At 54.7% G+C, this 19,828-nt stretch overlaps 1 protein-coding gene across 1 annotated transcript; it reads right to left on the bottom strand.

The window, feature by feature from the left end:
• Positions 1-2,311: 2,311 nt before the first annotated feature.
• TEX51 (testis expressed 51) lies at positions 2,312-5,221 on the bottom strand. The gene is given in 9 exon segments (XM_054723491.1): positions 2,312-2,454; positions 2,865-2,901; positions 2,989-3,060; positions 3,738-3,986; positions 4,106-4,189; positions 4,276-4,453; positions 4,456-4,580; positions 4,829-4,903; positions 4,998-5,221. Coding segments are annotated over 9 exon segments (1,143 nt in total). The 5' UTR covers positions 5,203-5,221; the 3' UTR covers positions 2,312-2,336.
• Positions 5,222-19,828: the final 14,607 nt, after the last annotated feature.

Raw genomic sequence — 19,828 nt, 5'->3', positions numbered from 1 at the left:
AACCACCCGCACCCGCCCGCCAGAGCCTGCGGTGGACTGAGCGCTCTCCCCGGCGGGGGAGTGCTGGGGACCCCGCTCCCCACAGAGCTCGCCTTGCCCCTGCCGGCCGTGGGACTGCCTCTCCTGGTGTCTAAAACCAACTTTTCATTTGTTTTGCTCTTTTGATTTATTTTATTTTGAGTTGCCCTTGGTGAGAGCCTTTGTCTGCTATGGGCCGCTCTGTCCTAGTCAAAAGCAGAAGTCCTCCAGAGCTTATATTTGGATGCAACATTTCTTAGTTTTTCCACTCCAGCAGAATGCCATCTAGTTTTCATAAAAATATGCCCACAAGTAAAAGATCTCTTGATAGGAGATACACACATACAAACATACACCCTCATACTTCATATAAGTTATATCCGGGATTTCCTATTTTTACTGCACACATCAAAAAAAATTGCTCTGCGTATTTTTGAAGTAATGGTCTAAGTCCACATTTAAACACTAACAGGAAACCACCACCGCCGCCCTGCGTCCAGGTGGTAACGGCCTTGGCGACACGCAGAGAGAACCGGTGTCCTGGGCCCGGGAGCACCGCCGCCGGCTCTGGCCCAGGCTCCGAAGGGGCTGAGTGTGTGCTGGCCATGTGGTCATAGCTGTGTCCTGGGAGTGTGTTCTGCTTTCCCCAAACGCCTCCATTAGAACCCTTCCCCGCGCTGTGAGGCAGGAGGGAGTGTGGAGCTGGGTGGGAGGCACCTCAGCTCCCCGCACATGGAGCCATGTCCATCCCCACCTGTCCGTCCTTCACTCCCCACATCTGTCGTCCTTCCTGGGACTCAGGGCTGCCTCCGGCAAAACCTCCCACTGCCTCTCCTGTCCGCCTCCCTTTGGGAGGCTTGGGAGCCTCCGTGGACCCCACCTGCACCGCCCTCTCACCTGGCCTCTCCCTGGGTCATGCCACAGTTTTGGGAGTTGCAGGATCCTCTCAATGTCACTCGTGCCTCCACGCCTCTGCAAGCCTGAGCCCTTCATAAAGCTCTCCTCTCCCTGCCTGCCCTCTGTCTCTCCCACTTGAAGACACCGCCTCAGGGAGGCCTTCTGGGATCCCTGGCTGGGTGAGCTGGAGGTCCCCGTGGCTGGGGACCCACTGCTGCCCGTGGTCACGGCGTTCCCTGCCCAGGTTGCCGGTTATGGTTTGTTCGCATCTCACTTCAGTCTCCTGGAGTCCTTCCGCCCCAGGCCCGGGAGTGGCCCTACTGTGGGATGTGCTGTGAGAGCCAGCCGCTTCCCACTACAGGGCGGGCACTGGCAGGCCTGAGGAGGCCAGCGGCGGGGTTTAGGAGCTGAGCCCGGCTGAAGCAGGATTACAGAGGCTTGCAGTGGGGGAAGGGAATTGAATGTGGGTCCGCAGCACAGGCAAGTCAGGGATGGCAGATATGACCCCAGGGCTCCAGGGTCAGGGCGCACCCTGGGATGCGCATCTGCCTGTGTTCAGATGGGGACACTGAGAGGCAGAGGGGAACCCAGAACGTTAGCATCTGGGCTCAGATCTGCTCTCCTTCGGCCCCAGGAGCTGACCTGCTCTCAGGGCCCCGGGCCTGTGTGCGCCCAGGGCTGGAGAGGTCCTGTTTAGTCCCAGGGAGAGCCTGGCCGAGGCTGGAGGCCTGCAGCCTCAGTGGGGAGGGCGCAGGGCTGAGCGGAAGGGCCAGAGTGGAGCCTTGGGGACATGGTTCCGTTCAACCTGGAAGCCTTGGGGGCCGACAGAAAAGGACATGGAAAGAGATGGAGCAGGAGGAGGCCAAGCCTTCAGAGGGCCAGGAGGGAGATGGAGCGGGAGGCGGCCAAGCCTTCGGAGGGGCAGGAGGGAGATGGAGCTGGAGGGGCCAAGCCTTCGGAGGGCCAGGAGGGAGATGGAGCGGGAGCGGCCACGCCTTCGGAGGGCCAGGGAAACTCCGTGCCAGCAGCACAGTGGCCCCAGGAGGACATCTTGGCCAGGCCCCGCGCAAACACCGCTGTGGTGTGATTCGGAGCCTGTTTCATGGTGTTCTTAACCAGCCGCTGCTCTGAGTGCGCCCTCAGCTGGCCTCCCTCTGCCCCTCGCCCCCCTCCACCCGTAGCCGCTGGGACCCCTCGGGAGACGCAGGCCAGCCCTGGGCTCATCTATGGTGTTGGGATCAGGCGAGCTGGGTGAGCCTGTGGACCTACCACTGTGGGACCAGGGCAGTGGACGGCGCTTGTGGAGTGGGAGGGTGGTCCCTGCGGACCGCGTGGGAGGGTGCATTGTGCTGCATGTGCAGGTCCCAGCAGGAAGCAGGGCGTGCAGTAGCCAGAACACCGAGGGAGTTTAATGAGGGACTTCACAAGGCAGAACCCAGAGCAGTCACCTTGCCATGCAGGGGGTCCGGAGAGGGGGCTTCCTGACAGCGCGGGGACCCCTGCTCAGCTCTGGGGGACAGGCAGCCTGCTGGGTCCCTGCTGAGAGTGAAGCCAGGTTTGCACCCTCACCTCCGTGACCCTCACCTGCCCTCACTGAGGGCCAGGCATCCCGATAGCCGGTGCTTCTCAGGGCGCGGGGGCAGCGGGACCGGGTGGGTCTGGAGAGGGGCTATAGCAGCTGTGGGGAGAGGGCACCTGGTGGATCAGGTGGGAGCCTGGGAGCTTTGCTGCCTCTGCGTCCTGGGCCCTGGCCCTCTGTGCATCTGGCTGCTCACACTGGGTGTGGGTGGGGTAAGGAAGGCTAATGGGTCCCAGCCCTGATTCCCCTATGCTCTGGGTGCCAGGCGCTGGAGGTCAGAGTTGGAGCCTCCAGCCACACTCCACCCCAGGGCAGGCCCAGCATCCCATCCTCGGGAGCCCTTGAGCCGAGCAGGGGTGTCCTCCAGTACCTCTTCTGCCTGCTTCTTGTGCCAGAAAATGTACCATCTGGGCCAGGAGACAGGCGGAAATGGGTCAGTCCAGGAGCAGTGGGTCTGCTTTGGGGATTCGGGGCTTGGGAAGTCACTCACCCACCTCCAGCTACGACTGCCAGGGACAGAGTAATGCAGAGGCTCACAGCCCACAGGAGAGTCTGCTGGCTCCAGCCTGGGGGTGGGGGTGGGGTAACAGAGGGGCCAGCGGTTTGGGGAGCAGTCAGGGGTGTCTTGGCTCAGAGAGAAAGCCACCCTCTTTCCTTGCTTCATTCACCCGCCCAGTCAATTGTCTACAACTACTTACTGAGCACCTACTGTGTGCCCAGCAAACTCCAAGATGAATGAGACCTGGCCCCTGCTCTCCAGGAGGGAGACAAGCAAACAACTGCATGTGGTGTCCACGGGATGCAGGACGGGACGGGGCGGGAGCAGGAGGCTGAGGAGGCTGACGGGCCAGCCCAGGGGGCGGGAGCTGGTCAGGGGAGGCTTCTTAGGAAGCAGGAGTCCTGGCTGACTTTGAGAGCCAAGTGGGAATTCAGGCCAGGCAAAGGGCACAGGAAGTTCAAGGACAGAAATATAAAGCTGGCCAGTGTGGCTGGGGAGCCCGGAGCTGGAGGTGAGCAGGGTGGCTCACACAGGGTCTCCGAGGACGGTGGACTTTATGGGGGGAATCGAGAGCTACTGAAAGTTATCTACAGGGAGTGACATCGGCAGATTTTTCTCTTGAGAAAAAGGTCTTTGCTTGCTGAATAAGATGTGACCGGAGGGTGTAGTCATAATGCGGGTGAGAGGTGAGGAGGCCCGGAGAAGAGGGTGGATGTTGGAATGAAAATATGTCAACACATTCACAAATTATTTCATAAGACTTGATGGTTCCATGACTGGGGAAGGGGAGGGCGATTTCTGGCTCAGGAGGCTGAGCTCTTAGGGCGGGGCCATTTGCTAAGAGAGCCCCGAGGGAAGAGCAGATCTGGGGGTGGAGACGGTCTGGGCCGGTCTCAGCCTGCTGGCTTTGCAGCCGAGCGAGGCGTCCAGGGACAGGCCACTCTGTGGTTCTGCAGCGGGACATGTGGACCTGCCGGATCTCGGAGGTGCCACCTTCACGGTGACAAAGGAGAGCTAGCGCAGGGCTGGACAGAAGTGGCAGGCAATGGGGGAAGGGACAACAGCGACCCGAGGCTGGGGTGGCTGGAGCCGGACGGCCGCTGGCCACTGACCTGGGCAGAGGGTGGGGTCTCTGCAGGTGAGGAGGTGTGCTCTGCAGTTGACACAGCTGATGACCTCCAGTTTGAAGGGTAGGGCTGCGAGAGGGGTGGGCAGGAGCCTTAGCGAGGGCCGGGTGCCCCTCACCCCAGGCCCAGGCCCAGGCCGGGCCCCCAGTACTCACCACAGGAGCTGTTGCAGGCTGCCCGAGGGTGAGATGGTGGAGAAACTGAGGTGCCAGGGAGGCAGACAGGGCCAGGAGGGGCGGGGTGTGAGCAGGAAGTGACGCTGGGAGGTGTGGACAGGCGCCCGGTAGGGGGCAGGGATGACTGGACTCCGCTCTCAGCCTCAGGGCTGAAGGCTGGGGAAGGGCCGGGCGTGGCGGGCAGCCCCTCTCACCCTGCTCCTTGAGCTCCTCAGAAGCCTTGCTCAGCCTCTCAGCAAACAGCTGCTTCTGGACGTGAAGCTCGTTCAGGAGTGACGGTGTGTCTGGCGGCGTGGGAGGGAGGGGTGTAGGCTGCCTGCGTCTCAGGTCAGATCAATCACGCAGCTGTCTCAGCACTGGGAATGCCAACCAGGCTTCTCAAGCACGGACTCCAGAGGGACATCCCAGACAGAGGCCGCGGCCCACCCTCAGCACACCTCCCACCCCAGGACCAGTGGGTCTTCTGGGGAGGCCTGGGCGGGCCACACCCTGTCTCCCTGAAGCGGGGGCCCTGGGACACGCGGCCTCTCACCAGCCCGAAACTTCCCGATGGCTCTGTCGATGTGATCGAATAACTCGGCTGCTTCTCGCTCCAGCTGCTCCTGCCCTGAGATGGGACATGCGAGGAAGGAGACAGGGGAGTGAGCTCCCAGCCCAGGCGCAGGGCCAGCCTGGACCCCGGTCTCCACGATGCACCTCACCCAGATACCGGGGCTCCAGCAGGACGGGAGCCTGCAGGAGCAGGGCCTGGAGGCTTCGGGAGAGCTCCCGGGGTGGCCCCGGCGGACCCCACAGGACCTGCAGGTCGTAGTCCATCAGCAGGGGCAGCTCTGGCCAGCAGCGGAGGCAGCTCTCCCCGCCGGCGCCGGCGGCAGGCAGGAGGCAGCCGAGCAGGACCAGCAGCATCTCCGGGGTCTTCCCGCTGTTCTTCCCACCGCTCGCAGTTCCACGTGGAACAGGGTGCCCTGTCTCCCTGGAAACCACGTTGTCTCTGCAGAACAAAGGTAAATTCTGAAGGTAGGGCGAGGGCCAGCGTGGCAAACACCAGGCTTTGGTGCCAGACCGTAGCCCTCTGAAGATGCCGCCTGGAGGTTCCCGTGCTGCTCTGAGGCTGCTCGGCTCCCCTGGTGGCGTTGGCCACGCGTGAAACAGCCTCCCAGGCTGGAACGGGAGAGGCGGAGAGAGCAGCACAGAGAGAGGGCGAGGTGGCAGGAACCTGAGTCCCTTTCCACGCCGGAGAGCTCAGCCCCGGGCAGCGTGCGGCAGGCACCTTTGTCATGATGCGTGTGCACTGGCAGCAGCCTTGCGGTGGCCCGGACAGAGGGGCGTAGACAGCTCCCCCCAGCACAGTGGAGGCAGCCGGACACTCAGCCAGGGCGGGAAGCGCAGTGAGCAGCCGTCTTTGGGTAGCAGTTCTGATGTGCGACATGCACTGAAGGAAAGCCAACGCCTTCCCGGTCAGTGAAGAGAGCCGGTGGGACCCTGTCACTGCCCAGCTGGCTCCACCCAGCTTCCGAGCACCTCGGGCTGGACTACGGGCAGCTGAGAGCCACCAGGCGTTGGAGGAATACTGCTGATGTGAACAAGAGACAAAAACTGTAGTGAAAATCCCAAACAGAAGCAAACGAAAACCACAGGGAAAGTGCAGGGTGCAAAAGTACACCGTGGGAAGCAGAAGACTACTCCAAACGCCTCAACAATCAGATAAAGATGGCCTTTCCCAGACAAGAGGAGGCTGCTGTGTAAAAGCAAAAGGCATGGATTAATAATATGACTGCAGGGCCCAGCTGGGGTAGCTCAGTGGTTGAGCATCGACCTATGAACCAGGAGGTCACGGTTCAATTCCCGGTCAGGGCACATGCCCGGGTTGCAGGCTTGATCCCCAGTGTGGGGCATGCAGGAGGCAGCCGATCAATGATTCTCTCTCATCCTTGATGTTTCTGTCTTTTTCTTTTTTCCTCTATGAAATCACTAAAAATATATTTAAAAAGTATGATTGCAGGGATTTAAAAATTCCATAGAAGTACTGGGAGATAAAGTTTCAGAAATCCCCAGACAGAAGTATAAAAATAAAACAACAACACAGAGATGAAAAACAGGAAAAAGATGAAATTAGATAATCAATCCATGCGGTCCAATGTCCAGCAAACACAAGTTTCAGAAGGAAAGAACAGAGACCACAGAGGAGAGGGAATTATTTATAAAGACTTGGGTGAGAAGTATACACAGGGGTACAGTCTAGCTTATGGGAGGGGTGCAGCACACAGGTTCACTAGTCGCATCGAAACAGAGCAGCAGTGGAGTCGGTAAATTCTGGCTGCACTGGTCAGCGGGGCTCGAGGTGGGAGGACGGTTCTGAGTACTGAGAGCTGTTGCTTTCCCACCGGCTTTGGGTGGTTCGGGGTAAGGGGTTGGCCTACTTTATTCTACTCGGGCAATGCTGGAAATGAAGGCCCTGACTCCCTGAACCACAGCTGGGGAAGCGGTGCTCCCTCCCATGATGCCCTGGGTAGGGTTCAGTACACAGGCATGAAGGCCTGCTGCTCACTGTATTTGCCATCGCTTCTGAGGTGGCCCCACCCATCCTGTGTGTGGGGAAGGAGAAAACAGGGAACTAACAGAAATGAAAAAGAAAGGTTTTAGAACTCAAAGGGCCTGCTGAGAAGGCATCGAGGGCTAGGAATAAGAAACACCACACTAAAGCGCAGAGGGAAAACAGGCCACGTACAGTAGCCCAGTAATCAGAACATCTTCAGCTTCTCAAGAGCAGGATAGGAAAGCATTAGACAATGCTTTCACATTCTGGGAAAAATGTCCCATCTTAGACTCCTCTACTCAATAAAACATCAGTCAAGGAAGAAGAAAGCCAGAGGCTATTTCAGTCAGGCAAGCTTTAAATGGACTTCTGCTGCCTTTTCTCAGAAAGTGATTAAAGGATGTGCTTCAACTAAAGGAGCAAACCATGCAAGAAAGATGATGCAATGAAAGTCAGGAAATGGAGCCTAATCCTGCAGAGGGGTGAAGAGAACTACGTGACAGTCAAGGCTCACCTCAGGAGGCGGTCCAAGCTGTTGGCTCTCCCTGGGTGCAGAAAGGTCTGGAGTGGGTGGCCTCGGTCAGCTCCCTCATGGCTTTGGGTTCCTTACTTGGGCTTTTGTTTGGGGTGAAATAATGAGAGTAGGTCTTTAGAGTGAGGTTTGAGGTAAAGCCCAAGAGTCCCCTTTCCCTCAGTTGATTGTTTTTCTTTGAGAAAATCAAGAGGAGGGCAGAATTCAGGTGTCACTTTGTGACCCAATCCCATCTCAATGCAACCCCACCTCCTAGCATCACTTGGGTAATGTGGTCCTGGCTCTTCGAAGTGACATTTAAACATAGAGTTACAGTAACTATGGGCTGGGGGAGATTTCAATCCAACCCAATGCCTGTGGTTGACAGTTCTTCACCTACTCATTTTCTAGTCTCCATTTGCTTGTCCTGATTTCTTCTCTTATTTCTAATGTAAGTCAATTGCATGTTGTGCACTTGGAAGTAATTAGGAATTTGGAATGAATTAGTGCCAATAATAAAGGCAGCCTTTTCTATTTTCTAGGCATTTTGTTGATATAATATGCATCAATTTGAGATCATATCCATCTTATTGTGCTTCCAGTCACTTGGGCATGTTTAATACCTTTGACATAAGACAGCCCATTCAGTTTGAAGACAGAAATCAAGCTGCTTCTGAGGCCAAACGTCATCTCTCCAACCCAAGAGTTCCTTTAGGTTCCCATCTGAGAATCTGGTTTCATGTCATGAAAAATTCTGGTTGTTCACCTCTCCTACCTTCTGATCGCTCTCCTCTCAAACCACCCCTGTCTGCCTGGCAGAACTGGTGTTGTATCCTCCTGCTTCCTCAACCGGTACAGATTTCCATGCATACTAGCTTCCTGTTGCTGCATAACTAATTATCACAAACTTAATGGCCTGAAGCATACCCATCTGTCACCTCCTGGAGTTTGGGCTTGGCTTGCTCTCTCCTCTGGGTCTCACCAGTGAATTGTGATGTTGTATATCATAACCTGGTCACAGGAGTGAAGCTCCTCATGCTCAAGGAGAGAAGAGTATACTGAGTGTGGACACCAGAAGACAGGCATGCTGGAGACTATCTCAAAATTTTTCCTACCACATCCCAAAACAAAAATGTCTATCCTTTAGACCTTTAATGGTGTCACCAGCTCCCCTCTCCACACAGCTAGTCATCAACTTGGGTTAGAACATTGTGGCTCCTTGGTATGTAAATAAGTTAGTTGGAGGCATAGCTGTGATGCCATGCTGACACTAACTACCAAGGTGAGTGCATATGCATATGACTGCCTCACGCCAGACACCAGCTACAAGCTCTGGGCTCCCAGGCCACCTTCACTTCTGACCCACTGACTACACATTTGTGGGTTCTCACTGGCCCCTGAGCTTCGGTAATTCTCTAGAAAGATTCATGGAACTCAGGAGAGTACGGTACTTATGATTACAGTTTTACTATTGAGGATGCAAATCACAAGCAGCCAAATGAAGAGACACACGGGGAAAGTCCGGAGGGTCCCAATGTGAAGCTTCTGTGCTTTTGGGATACGCCATCCTCCTGGTACATTGATGTGTATCAACAACCAGGAAGCTCTCGCGAGCCTCAGTCCCATAATTTTTATTTGCCTTCATTATATAGGTGTGACTAGGGCTTGATTCATTGGCTATGTGATTGAACTCAGTCTCCATCTCCTCCTCTTCTCTGTAGGTTTGGCTGATACCACTTGGCTCAAAGTCCCAACCTCTAATCACCTGGTTGGTCTTTCTAGCCTGGCCAGCCCCCATTCTGAGTCATCGCCTTAGCATAAAGCCAGCAGTAAGTCCACCATACGTAGCAAAGAGAATCCTACCGCTCAGAAATTGCAAAGATTTAGAAATGAAGACTGGAACCAGAGATGAAGGCCGACAGCACAGGAAGTCATTATTACTCATGAAAGTTCTGGCTTGCATTCACAAGGATCCAGGCTCGGTGCTGCTTCCTGGGACTCTTGGAATCTTCTAAGAGGTTTTTAAGTTTCAGGCACAAGCTTTTGATTCAAAGGTACTGAGTTGTGGGGATATTAGGGTAGCAGCAGTGGGAGACTAGGGACAAGTAAAACATTACGAGGGCATCTGTCTTCGAAAAGTGCAGGACCAAATTAACTCGGTCGGCACACTCTCTTAGAGGTTATTGACCTGTAAATTCTCTCCCATTGTTACAAGGAACCTTGGTGGAGAGAGTGCTTGATAAATCCAAGAGGCTGGTATCTACTTAATCAATGCCTTTACAAGAGGTAAGATTTAGTTGTTTGATTTTTTAATAAAAAAATTAGAAAAAAATTCATCACCAGATGACCCATCATAAATAAAATATTCATTTCATTATCTTTCTGGTTAAAACTCATGACTTGAAATGCTTTGTTGTAGCTACTTAAATGATCAATGGGGCGCCCGGGGGATTTCTCCTGCAGAATTTGTTGGTAGAGAACATTAAAATTGCATGCAGCCACTTTTGTGATTTTAATAACATTCAGGAGAGCTTTGACTGGAATTAGAAGGAGTTTACAGTGCAATGCTTCTTCTGGGAAAGGTTGAGGCCAGGATCCTTTGGTATTCAAGGAGGCCAGGTCAAGTAGCCACAGGACACGCTCCTGTTTGCCCCGATAGCTGGGCAGAGGCATTCTCCCCACAACCAGGGGCCATGGTCGGCGGGTCTGCAAACAAGAAGCTCCTGGCCATTGCCTGCAGCTCTTGGACAGTCCTGTTGGTCTACAGACGAGCACGGCCGACAGAATGCGTGGTCCCCGCGCTCCTCTCAGGGGTGAGCTGAGGCCCAGAGGTGGACCCGATGAGGGTTCCAGCTCAGACCTGTGTCTTCCAGACCAATGCTCACCACTCCACACCTCACAGCCCCGACACAGTTACTTTATTTTTTTCTCTTTCTATTTTATGGTCACTGAGCTCAGCTTCTGCGCCTATAAAACCTACACAGTGATTCCCACATCCTCTGATTTCTGTGATGGCCATGTCTATGTTTTTCATTAGTTGCATGCTGATTTAGTACACATTTCCTGTTGTTGATTTAAAATATCATTAAACTCCAGTGTAAGCTGTGCTTCCTTCACACTTCCCAGCCTGCTTTAGGCATAGGGTCCCAGTCACATAACATTTCTTCAGGTCTTCTCTTTGCATGCCTCAGCTCTCCCTCCTGCCACCAGCAGTCTGGGCAGCCCTCAGGGCATGTCCCCTGTGCCTGAGCACAGCTGCTGCAGCTGCCTCGGGCTGTCTGCTCCTCTCTGCGGTGAGCCTCTGCATCACCACTCCCTGCAGAGCACGCTCTCAGCTTCTTGGATGAGGGGGTTTGGCTCCCTGCTGAGAGCCCAGGACTCTCCTGATTGCCCCTATGAGACCCTGGACGCCATCACTGCCCTGAGAAGAAGGGAGATGGTCCTCCCATTCAGCCACAAGTCCAGAGCAGAAAGCCTGTGGTCTAAGGCCCTGGGTGACACTGATGCCACTTGCTCTCCTCTGAGGGAGATGTGCAGTAGCCCTGGCAGCAAGCTTGCTCATCTCTCCTCTTCATCTCTGGAGGCTACTTTCCCGAAGTCTTGAAGATAGGTCTGAACTCTAAGGGAAACGTGACAGGTAGAGACAATGGCTGCCTTTGTACTGGTCAAAGGTGGTCTTGGTGGGACAAGGCAGAAGTTCCTAAATGGGTATTTGTTTTCCTGGAAGAAGCAAGAGGAAAGATAAAGGACCCCTAGGCCTGGGATGCTTCCACCCTTCCTTGGGAGGGCCTGGGTTTTTGGTGTTTGCTTGGGGCACACCAGGGCCCCTGGCTATGGTGAGGCAGAGAGCATCTTTCCCCTGAAGTGAGGAGCACATGCCGTTGCCAGGAACTCGGGGCACCTTTGAAAGACAAAGGGGCTCTCTGCCCAGACTCGCTGACATGCTTTGTCAGAATGTGTTTCCCTTGTTTGTGAAGAATCAGGCTCCAGCCTTTCAACACCCATTTCTGATGACACCACAGAGGGTTGGGGGCCTCCTGGTCCAGCTGTGCCTGCCACTGTCGGGCAGGCCAGGCTCTGTGTAGTGCTCCCTGGGTGGGTGAGGGTACCACAGCTGTCAGGAGCATTGTCACGGACATGACAGTGGCTTCAGTCTCTAAATCCTATTAGTCACACTTCTTCCCTTACAGGGAATTTTTCCAAAGAAGGCAAGCAAAATAAGCCAGTCAGAGAAAGTCAAGCATCTCACTCATATGTGGCATCTAAAGAACAAAAACTGATGAACAAAATAGATCCAGAGACAGAAGCATGGAACAGACAGGAATCTCAGAGGGAAGGTGGGGGAGGTTGGTTGGGAAGAGATTAACCAAAAAACTTATATGCATGCTAGAGGCCCGGTGCACTGATTAGTGCACTGGTGGGTTCCCTTGGCCTGGCCTGCACCCTCTTGCAATCAGGGACCCCTCGGGGGATGTCGGCTAACCAGTTTTGGCCTGATCCCTGCAGGCCCGATCCAGACAGGAGGGAACCCGATCCTGTGCATTGAGCGTCTGTCCCCTGATGGTTAGTGCATGCCATGGTGACTGGTTGACTGGTCGTTTGGTCACTTAGGCTTATTTATATATAGATATAGATATTCATAACCCATAGGCACAGAAAATAGTGTGATGAAGGCCTGGGGTGGGGCAGGTATGGGCTAGAAGGGGCCAATTGGGGGAAAAAAGGACATATGTAATACTTTCAACAATAAAGATAAAAAAAAAAAAAAAGAAAGCAGGGCCTTATCTCCCTCCACATACTCTTGGTCAATGGGAACCGGCCACTGCCCCATGAGGGGGGCCTAATTCCCCCTCTTTGATCTGAGCTGGCCTTGGTGACCTGCTGGCCATGACTGCTGAATCTCTGTGACTTCCAGGGCTAGTTTCAGAAATGGCCATGCAGCCCTGGTTCTGTTGAGAAGCTCAGTCTCTCTCTTGAGCCACTTTTGGAAACGCAGCCTCTCTGCTGGGAGGTCCCATGCCATGTGACTAGGCCACACGTGGGCACTTCAGTGGGAAGTCTCAGGGGAGTTCACACTTACAGTGTCTCAGCCTAGATGCCAACATTTGAGTGAGAAAGTCTCCATGACTGACTGGCCACTCGAGTGTTCCCATTGAGGCTCCTGCAGCAGAGAAACCCCCCCCCCCCCCCCCCCCCCGCCGGCCTGTGCCCTTCCATGCGGCACGAGGTGCTGGGAACACAGGTCTGCGGAGATGACAACGTGCAGACTTGATCACGAACAGGAAAGGGCTCAGCCCTGTGGCCCAGCGGTGCATGCAGTTGAGGGCTTTGGCAATTGGAATTGGAGGGCTCAGTCAGGGCAGGAAGCCAAGTGGTGGCCGCCTGCTCCTTGTGGTGAGTCCCCACTCCTGGGAACTGGAGTGAGGGGTAGCTTTGGGTCTCTGAGTGAACTCTGACTACTCAACCCCCATCAACCGCACAGAGGGTCACAGCCCTAGGCCCCCAGGTGTGTGGACGCTGCAGCGACTTCCACCCAACTCCCCCATTCAAGAAGCAATGGACACGGGGCAACCAGGCAGACTGGATTCCCTCGGACACTCCTCATGGAAGTGAGGACGTGTGAGAACAAGTGTGCATGCAGTCCTCGCTGAGCTGGCTGTGGGTTCGAGATCTTGCTCTGATATTTCTTTGCTGTGTGATCTCAGGCCAGTTTCTTCATGTCTCTGAACTTCAGGGTCCCATCTTTAAAACAGGAATAGAGCTCTGTCTCCTGGGGATTTTGTGAAAATGTGTGTCAAGTCCTTATCAAGTCTTCTTAATTCCTTTCCCTTCAGTTTGGAAGGACCTGGAAGCCCCGAATCCAGTTGCTAAATAATGATTGCCAAACATTTTGAGGTGCGTACAGAGTATGGACACCTTCAGACAGACACAGTCAATGAGGTTCTTGCTGCTGGGGGACCAGGCTATGGCTCCTAAATGAGCATCTTAGCCACATCAGAAAATATGAGGCATCAGACACAGTGCTTTTGGGCTTCATCCTGCTGGGAGCTGTGCTGACACCTGGGAACACACAGACATACACACACATATGTGTACACGCAGCAGGGGCTAGGGTGTGCTGCTTACTTAATAGCTGACTGCTGGTGGCATCTGCACCTGGGAAACAGTCATCTAGGCACACGAGCCAGCAGGACGCCAGAAATCAGCTCCCCCTGGACCAGAGCCAATGGCCATCTGTTTAGCACTGAAGGCTGTGGATGGTGGGGCTGCTGTGGGTGGGGTGCTGGCGAGGACTTCTCTGGAGACTAAGGGGAGGCCTCATCACAGAGGGGAAGCCCAAGCTCCTGTTTGCTGGGTGGGCTTTCCCAGCCTCCTCCTGTGTCCTGTGCAAACTGGGCCTTCTCACATGTCTATGAAACATCATTCATTGCCCGCCTGCGCCTGCCACGGGCCGTGCTAGAGCCCCGCAGAGATGATGGGTGAAGAGGCTTCCACCAGGCTTGGGAGGAGGTGGGCCATCGTTCCCTCAGGGCTTCTTACTGTGCTGGGGAGGTGAACGGCAGACAGCAGTGGATGTGAGCCCTGGAGTTCAGGCTCCAGGATCGAGTGTCTGCTCAGTGGGACCGACTGTTGTGGTTCGGTCCGCATCACTGACTCAGCAGGCAGTAGGACAGTCTGCAAGGGGTTTGCTGAGGGTCTGCCTCCCTCACCCAGTGCTGGGCTGTGCTGCCAGACTCCTGCCAGGCCCTGCTCCTCGCTCCCATGCTTATGGTCATCCCCTCCCTCCTGATCTTCATCCTCCCCATCCACAGCTGCAACCAGGGATCTCATAGCCTCGAAGTTTGTTTTCTGGTGTGAGGTACCCACAAGCCCTGAGTGTTTCCATGGAGGAGACAGTGAAAAAAATATGCTTCCCTCACATCTCACATGCACGAGTGTGTGTCCTTTCTGCTTCCCTCACATCTCACATGCACGAGTGTGTGTCCTTACTACTCTGGGTATTTGACATCCTTGCCTTGGAAGGAGGGGCCTTGTGCCCTAAATTTTAAGTTTCAAGGGGACACAGCTATCATTTCAGAACCTGCTATGAGCCACGTGACTTATGCACACGACCACATTTTAGCTTTACAGTAATTACATCAGTCCGGGTAGGCAAGGTTGGGCCCTGCCCTGCCCTCCCACCCTCACCTTTCAAGTGGCCAGGAAAACAGACTTGTTTGTCCTTTATGTTACTTATCCATATGCACTGCCTGGGAGTCTGCTGATCACAGCCACTCAGAGATCTAGGCAGAGAGAACAGTCCTCCTCTTGAACCTTGTGGACTACAGGGCCAAAGGGAGGAGAGAGCTTGGGAGGGTCTGATGTGGGCACTAGTCGGCTGGCAGTAGACAACACTTCCACTCCTAAGTCATGGGCACATCTAGCCATCCGTCCTCTACCATCAATGCTGTGGTCACCTCACACAGATGTGGTCACAAAGACGTGGTCTCCTCACAAAGATGTGGCACTTCACAAAGATGTGATCACTAAGATGTGGTCATAAAGATGTGGTCACCTTACAAAGGGGTGGTCACCTTACAAATGTGTGGTCACCCTACAAAGTTGGGGTCATCTTTCAAAGCTGTCACCTTATAAAGGGTCAGGAAAGAGCACTTCTGCTAGGGCCCGGCCCCTACCAAGAGGAGAGGTGGCAATGCTCGCTGTCCAGCGATGAGGTGAGTGTGTGCCCCGTGATGGCGCTTTCTGAGTCTCCTGCTGCAGATGGTGAAACAGCAGATGAAACCCAGATCTCTCTGACTCCAAGACCCCAGCTCTGAGTGAATACTTTCATCTTTCCAGGTGGTTAATCTTCATAATCAAATGTCATTTATAGAATTTTAAAAGGGTTTTTAACTAACACAATACTCCAGCTTAGCAAATTGTCACATCCTCAGGAAACATAAAGAGGAAGAGTTTGGGAGCGTCAATGACATTGGTCCCTGTCCTGTCCCTGTGTCCTTCCCGCATAGCTCTTTAGCCCTCGGAGGGCTGTTGGGCAGGAAACGAAGGGTCTGGTGTGCACTCTGTAATTGGAGCTCATGGGAGGGGGCGTTACTATTCTGATTTCATACATGCAAAAAGCAGGGCTCAGAGAGGGTTAGAGACTTGCTGGGGCCACACAGTGAGGTGAGGCCATCTAGGTCCCATCCTGAGCCCTGCCCGGACACTGCCCCACACGGCCCTTTGAGATGCCCCACTTACTGAGCAGGTGACCCTGGCTGGAAAGATGCCAGGTCAGCAAGGCCTGAGGAGGCACTCAGTGCCCAGTGGGGACTGCCGGCCGTGTCGGGCACTTTCTGCTCTAAGTGCTGTGGGGTAAGGTCAGCTGTCCTGGGGCTTGGTGTTCCCGGTGGGCCCAAGGAGGCAGAGGCCAGGATCAGGAGGAAGACTTTAGGTTCCCTAAGGCACTGGGGGTCTCTGCCCAGAGAGGGGGGCAGAGTGCCATGGCAGCCTGGCTCCTTTAAGTCCCTCCCCCATGGGCTGTGCAGGTGGAGCTGGGGGCTCAGAACTGCAGGCCCCACGTCGGCCCGGGCAGCCATACTGGAAGGCTCCTGCAGCAAGGAGGTCGTCAACCTAACCAGACTCCAAAGAACCAAACACCTGCAGTTTAAATTTGTCTTCCTCTGTTTTCTCCCCTCCCTGGCATTTTTATCTGGTTTTCAGCCCCAGGTATGCTTTGTAGGGACCAAGAGCCAACTCCTTGCACATAGCGGCTCTTGGTCTTTCTGATCACTGCTGTGACAGCCCTTCCCTGACTTCTGTGCCCGTTTTACAGATGGAGAAACCATGGATTGGGAGATTACAGTGGCTTGACCAAGGTTGCCCTGTTAGGAAGGGCAGAGCAAGGCACTGACCCCAGTCTCTGACCTTGAGGCCAGTGCTGCCTGCACACACAGCACTGAGTGGGAAGGCCCAGAGGGGTGGGCTGTGTGGGCTACGGGGCAGCATCCTGCCCAGTTCCTGGATGGCCATCTTGCTGATGCAGCTGTGAGGAGAGCGAGGCCCAGCAAGGAACCAAGGCCTTCACAGGTGGGTTGGGTGATCCAGAGTCTGCCTTTTGGGGAAAGTAGGGCTAGGCCTTGGGGTGAGGTGGGAGGACCCCAAAGTGGACCTAGGGGGAGAATTGCTATAGGGGAGGAGAGGGGATGCTCCCCAGGCTTGAGGGAACATGGTTCTCTGATAGATAGATTTTGGATCACTCATCTATATATATAAAATCCTAAGTGACCATTACGACGGAATGACTGGAACGACCGGCCGCTATGACGTGCACTGACCACCAGGGGGCAGACACTCAATGCAGGAGCTGCCCCTGGCCCGCAGGCCCTGGCCCAATTGGGGCCTGCTGGCCAACTTACCAGTCCCTCCCCGCAGCCGGCAGGCCCCAATCACCCGATCAGGGCTGGGCCCCGGGCTGGGCTGGGGAACTGGAGTTGGGTGGCGGTGGATGCGGGCAGCAAGGGAAGGAGAAGTGGGGGGAGGCAAGGAGGGGGGGAACCTGATCAGCCCTGATCACTGGCCAGGCCTATGGACCCCACCCGTGCATAAATTTCGTGCACCAGGCCTCTAGTATTTTATAAGAAACAACTTCCTTTTTCTTCTTAATTTATTTTTTCCCATCACCATTTATCCCCCCATACCCTCTTCCATCTCCACCCCCGCTCTCTCCCGCAATCACCACATTGTTGTTCATGCCCATGAGTCCTTTCTCTTTTTTTCTTTTTTGCTTAACCGTCCTCCCCCCTCCTCCCCCCCCCCGCAAAAACCCACACCAGAGCTGTCTGCCTACTCCCTAACTATGAATCTGTCTCTATTTTGCTTGTTAGTTCAGTTTGCAAGGAACAACTTCCTGACCCTGGAGTCCCCTGCTCTGTGCAGACTCCAGGGCCAGGGAAATGCAGGCAGAGACTCAGCACAGTTCCTGACCAGCCACGTGACCCATGTCGGCTACCCTCTAGGGATAGTAATAATGCCAATCTCATAGTGTTGTAGTGGGAATTATTTAAAATGCTAATTTAAACAGACTGGCACATCGTAAGCTCTTCAAATAATAGTCATAGTAATAATGTCAGCTGCCGGCATTATCATCATCTCAGTGAAATGGGGCTCAGTGAACTGCTTGCTCCCCCGCCCCCCTCCGAGCTGAGACTGCGCGGGTGCCCGGGTGCTAGAGGAGAGGGCTCTGCAGTGCAGCGAGACTGCACCTCTGCTTGCAGGTCCCTTCGTCTGACTGAGCCTGTTTATGATGTGATCTTGGACAGGATCCATGACCTCTTGGGGCATTATTATTATTATTATTATTATTATTGTTATTGGTTTTTTTGTATGCTATGCTCTCTTACCATGGCAGCAGGATGACATCTTAATCCAAAAAAGAGTTGTGTGGGTGATGGAGCACTGAACTTCTTCTGCAGAGTAAGGGGTCAGGACCATGTTGGGGGACAGGCGGCTCTGCAGAGGATCCCCTGGGCTTGGCCTACGGCCCCTCTGCTGGCCTCAGTCCAGGGCAGTGGCTGAGGACTGTGTTCCACACCTTTCTCTAATGGGCCTGGTCCCCCTGAAGCCCCCTGCACACAGAGCAGAGTAAATGCCTGCACTGTGGTGGACGCGGGCCCTGCAGGGCTATTAGAGCCATCCATCTTAATTACACTGAGAATCACTACGCACTTTACATAATAAAGCTGCATCACTTTGCTAGCCCAGCCGGGCTTTCCACTCTCACTCCAGATTTCCTTGTTGTCCTGCCCTGGGTGGGATGACGCTGTGTGTTTGTCTAACCCCTTTCCTATGGGCTATGGGCTCGGGGCCCCCTGGTGCCTTGCACTGCCTAGATCTCTCACACTAGCATCTTATTTAACCCTTAGCATGACCCTGCGAGGTCTCTTTGCTTGTCACCATTTACAGATGAGAAAACAGAGACTCAGAGAGGCTAAGCAATTGCCCAGCTGACACTTGGTGGCTCCAGGAAGAAAGGCCCTTCTGCTCTCCCCTGGGGTGTCTGCAGATGCTCCCTCTGCCCCCAACCCCGCAGTCCCAGTGTCAGTTCTGTGGTTTCTAGGCAGCAGTAATGAGAAGAAAGCACGTCCTCATTTAAGGCAGCCCTTTTCATGAAAACAGTGTTGCATGCATGTATGCACATATGTCACACCCATATACACACATGCACACACATGTATACACACCATGCGCACATGTGTGCATGCACACACATCACACACATTACACACACACACACACACACTGTGTACATGTGCACAAACACCAAACCCCTATGCACACACCACACATGCACAAGCACATGCATACACACACCACATACACACATACGCACATTCACACACTGTCTCCCACTCCAAGCCCCTCCCCGTCTAGTACAGACCAGGTCTCTTCGGTAGAGTGTCATTACGCAGGGTGAGGCTGGTTCCCCATGCCTGTGCACACGGGAAGGTAACAGTTAGACTGTGAGTTGCTTGGGAAGGAACCGTGCTTTGGCGTCAGTCTGACTGGTCTGTGAGACAGAAACTGAAGGAGGTCCCTGGACGGCTCACGTGAGGGCGTGAGGTCTGGAGCCTAGTGCATGGCTACTGGGGACTTGGGCCTGAGGGGGCTCCTCCTGCAGATTTTTAGATGACTGGGAACTTAAAGTAGAAGCCGAGGGCCAACTACTGGGAGTCATAAAACAACAGACTTAGTGTCTGCCACCCATGGCACAGCCTTGTGCCCTCTGCCCAAGGGGAGCTGAGCCATGCCTCTGAGCAGGGAAGATCCAGGAAGGAAAAGCCAGGGTGTGGATGGAGGAGGAGTTCAGAGAAGGAGGAATGGTCTGTCTGCAGAAATCAGCCGGGCATTGGGGTTCTTCGGGTAAGGGGCGGAGTGGAGGAGGTGAGAAAGGGAGGCTGGCAGGGGTCATATATTGAAGCTCAGGCACTATTTGCTGCTGGTGATGGGAGGCTCCCCAAAAGGAGAGCTCAGGGGAGAGACATGGGCAAGGCCCAGTCCCTCTATGACAGGGCCAACAGGAGACTCCTGGACCCTGTGGTCTAGGTGAGGGCAGATGAGCAGAATTGAAGCCCAGCTGGGCAGGGGAGCTATGGGGATGAATCCAGGTCACCACCACTGGGGTGAGGGGTTGGGAGCGGGTAGGAAGGCCTCTGGGTGATGAAACTGGCAGGCCTTCCTACCCCCTCCCAACCCCTCACCCCACCGTCTCCCAGAGTGGACCTGGGCCAGGGAGGGTGGGTGACTTGTGGTGGGACCAGTCCTGTGGAACCTGGCTATGCCCAGCCACACCTGGGCGCAGGCCCTTGGCTGGTGCTCACTCACTAGAGCTGGGCCGGGGGCAGGGCAGTCTGGGTTCTCAGCGAGGCCAGGCCAGGCCAGGCTACTCTGGGATATAGACATCACTCAGTCTCTCTGGCCATGGCCTTGCTCCTCAGTTCAATGCA

Source organism: Eptesicus fuscus, chromosome 11, assembly GCF_027574615.1.
Source record: "Eptesicus fuscus isolate TK198812 chromosome 11, DD_ASM_mEF_20220401, whole genome shotgun sequence".
NCBI classification, from domain to species: Eukaryota; Metazoa; Chordata; class Mammalia; order Chiroptera; family Vespertilionidae; genus Eptesicus; species Eptesicus fuscus.
Note: the sequence above shows the minus strand (reverse complement) of the source record. Positions and strands in the feature narration are given on the sequence as shown.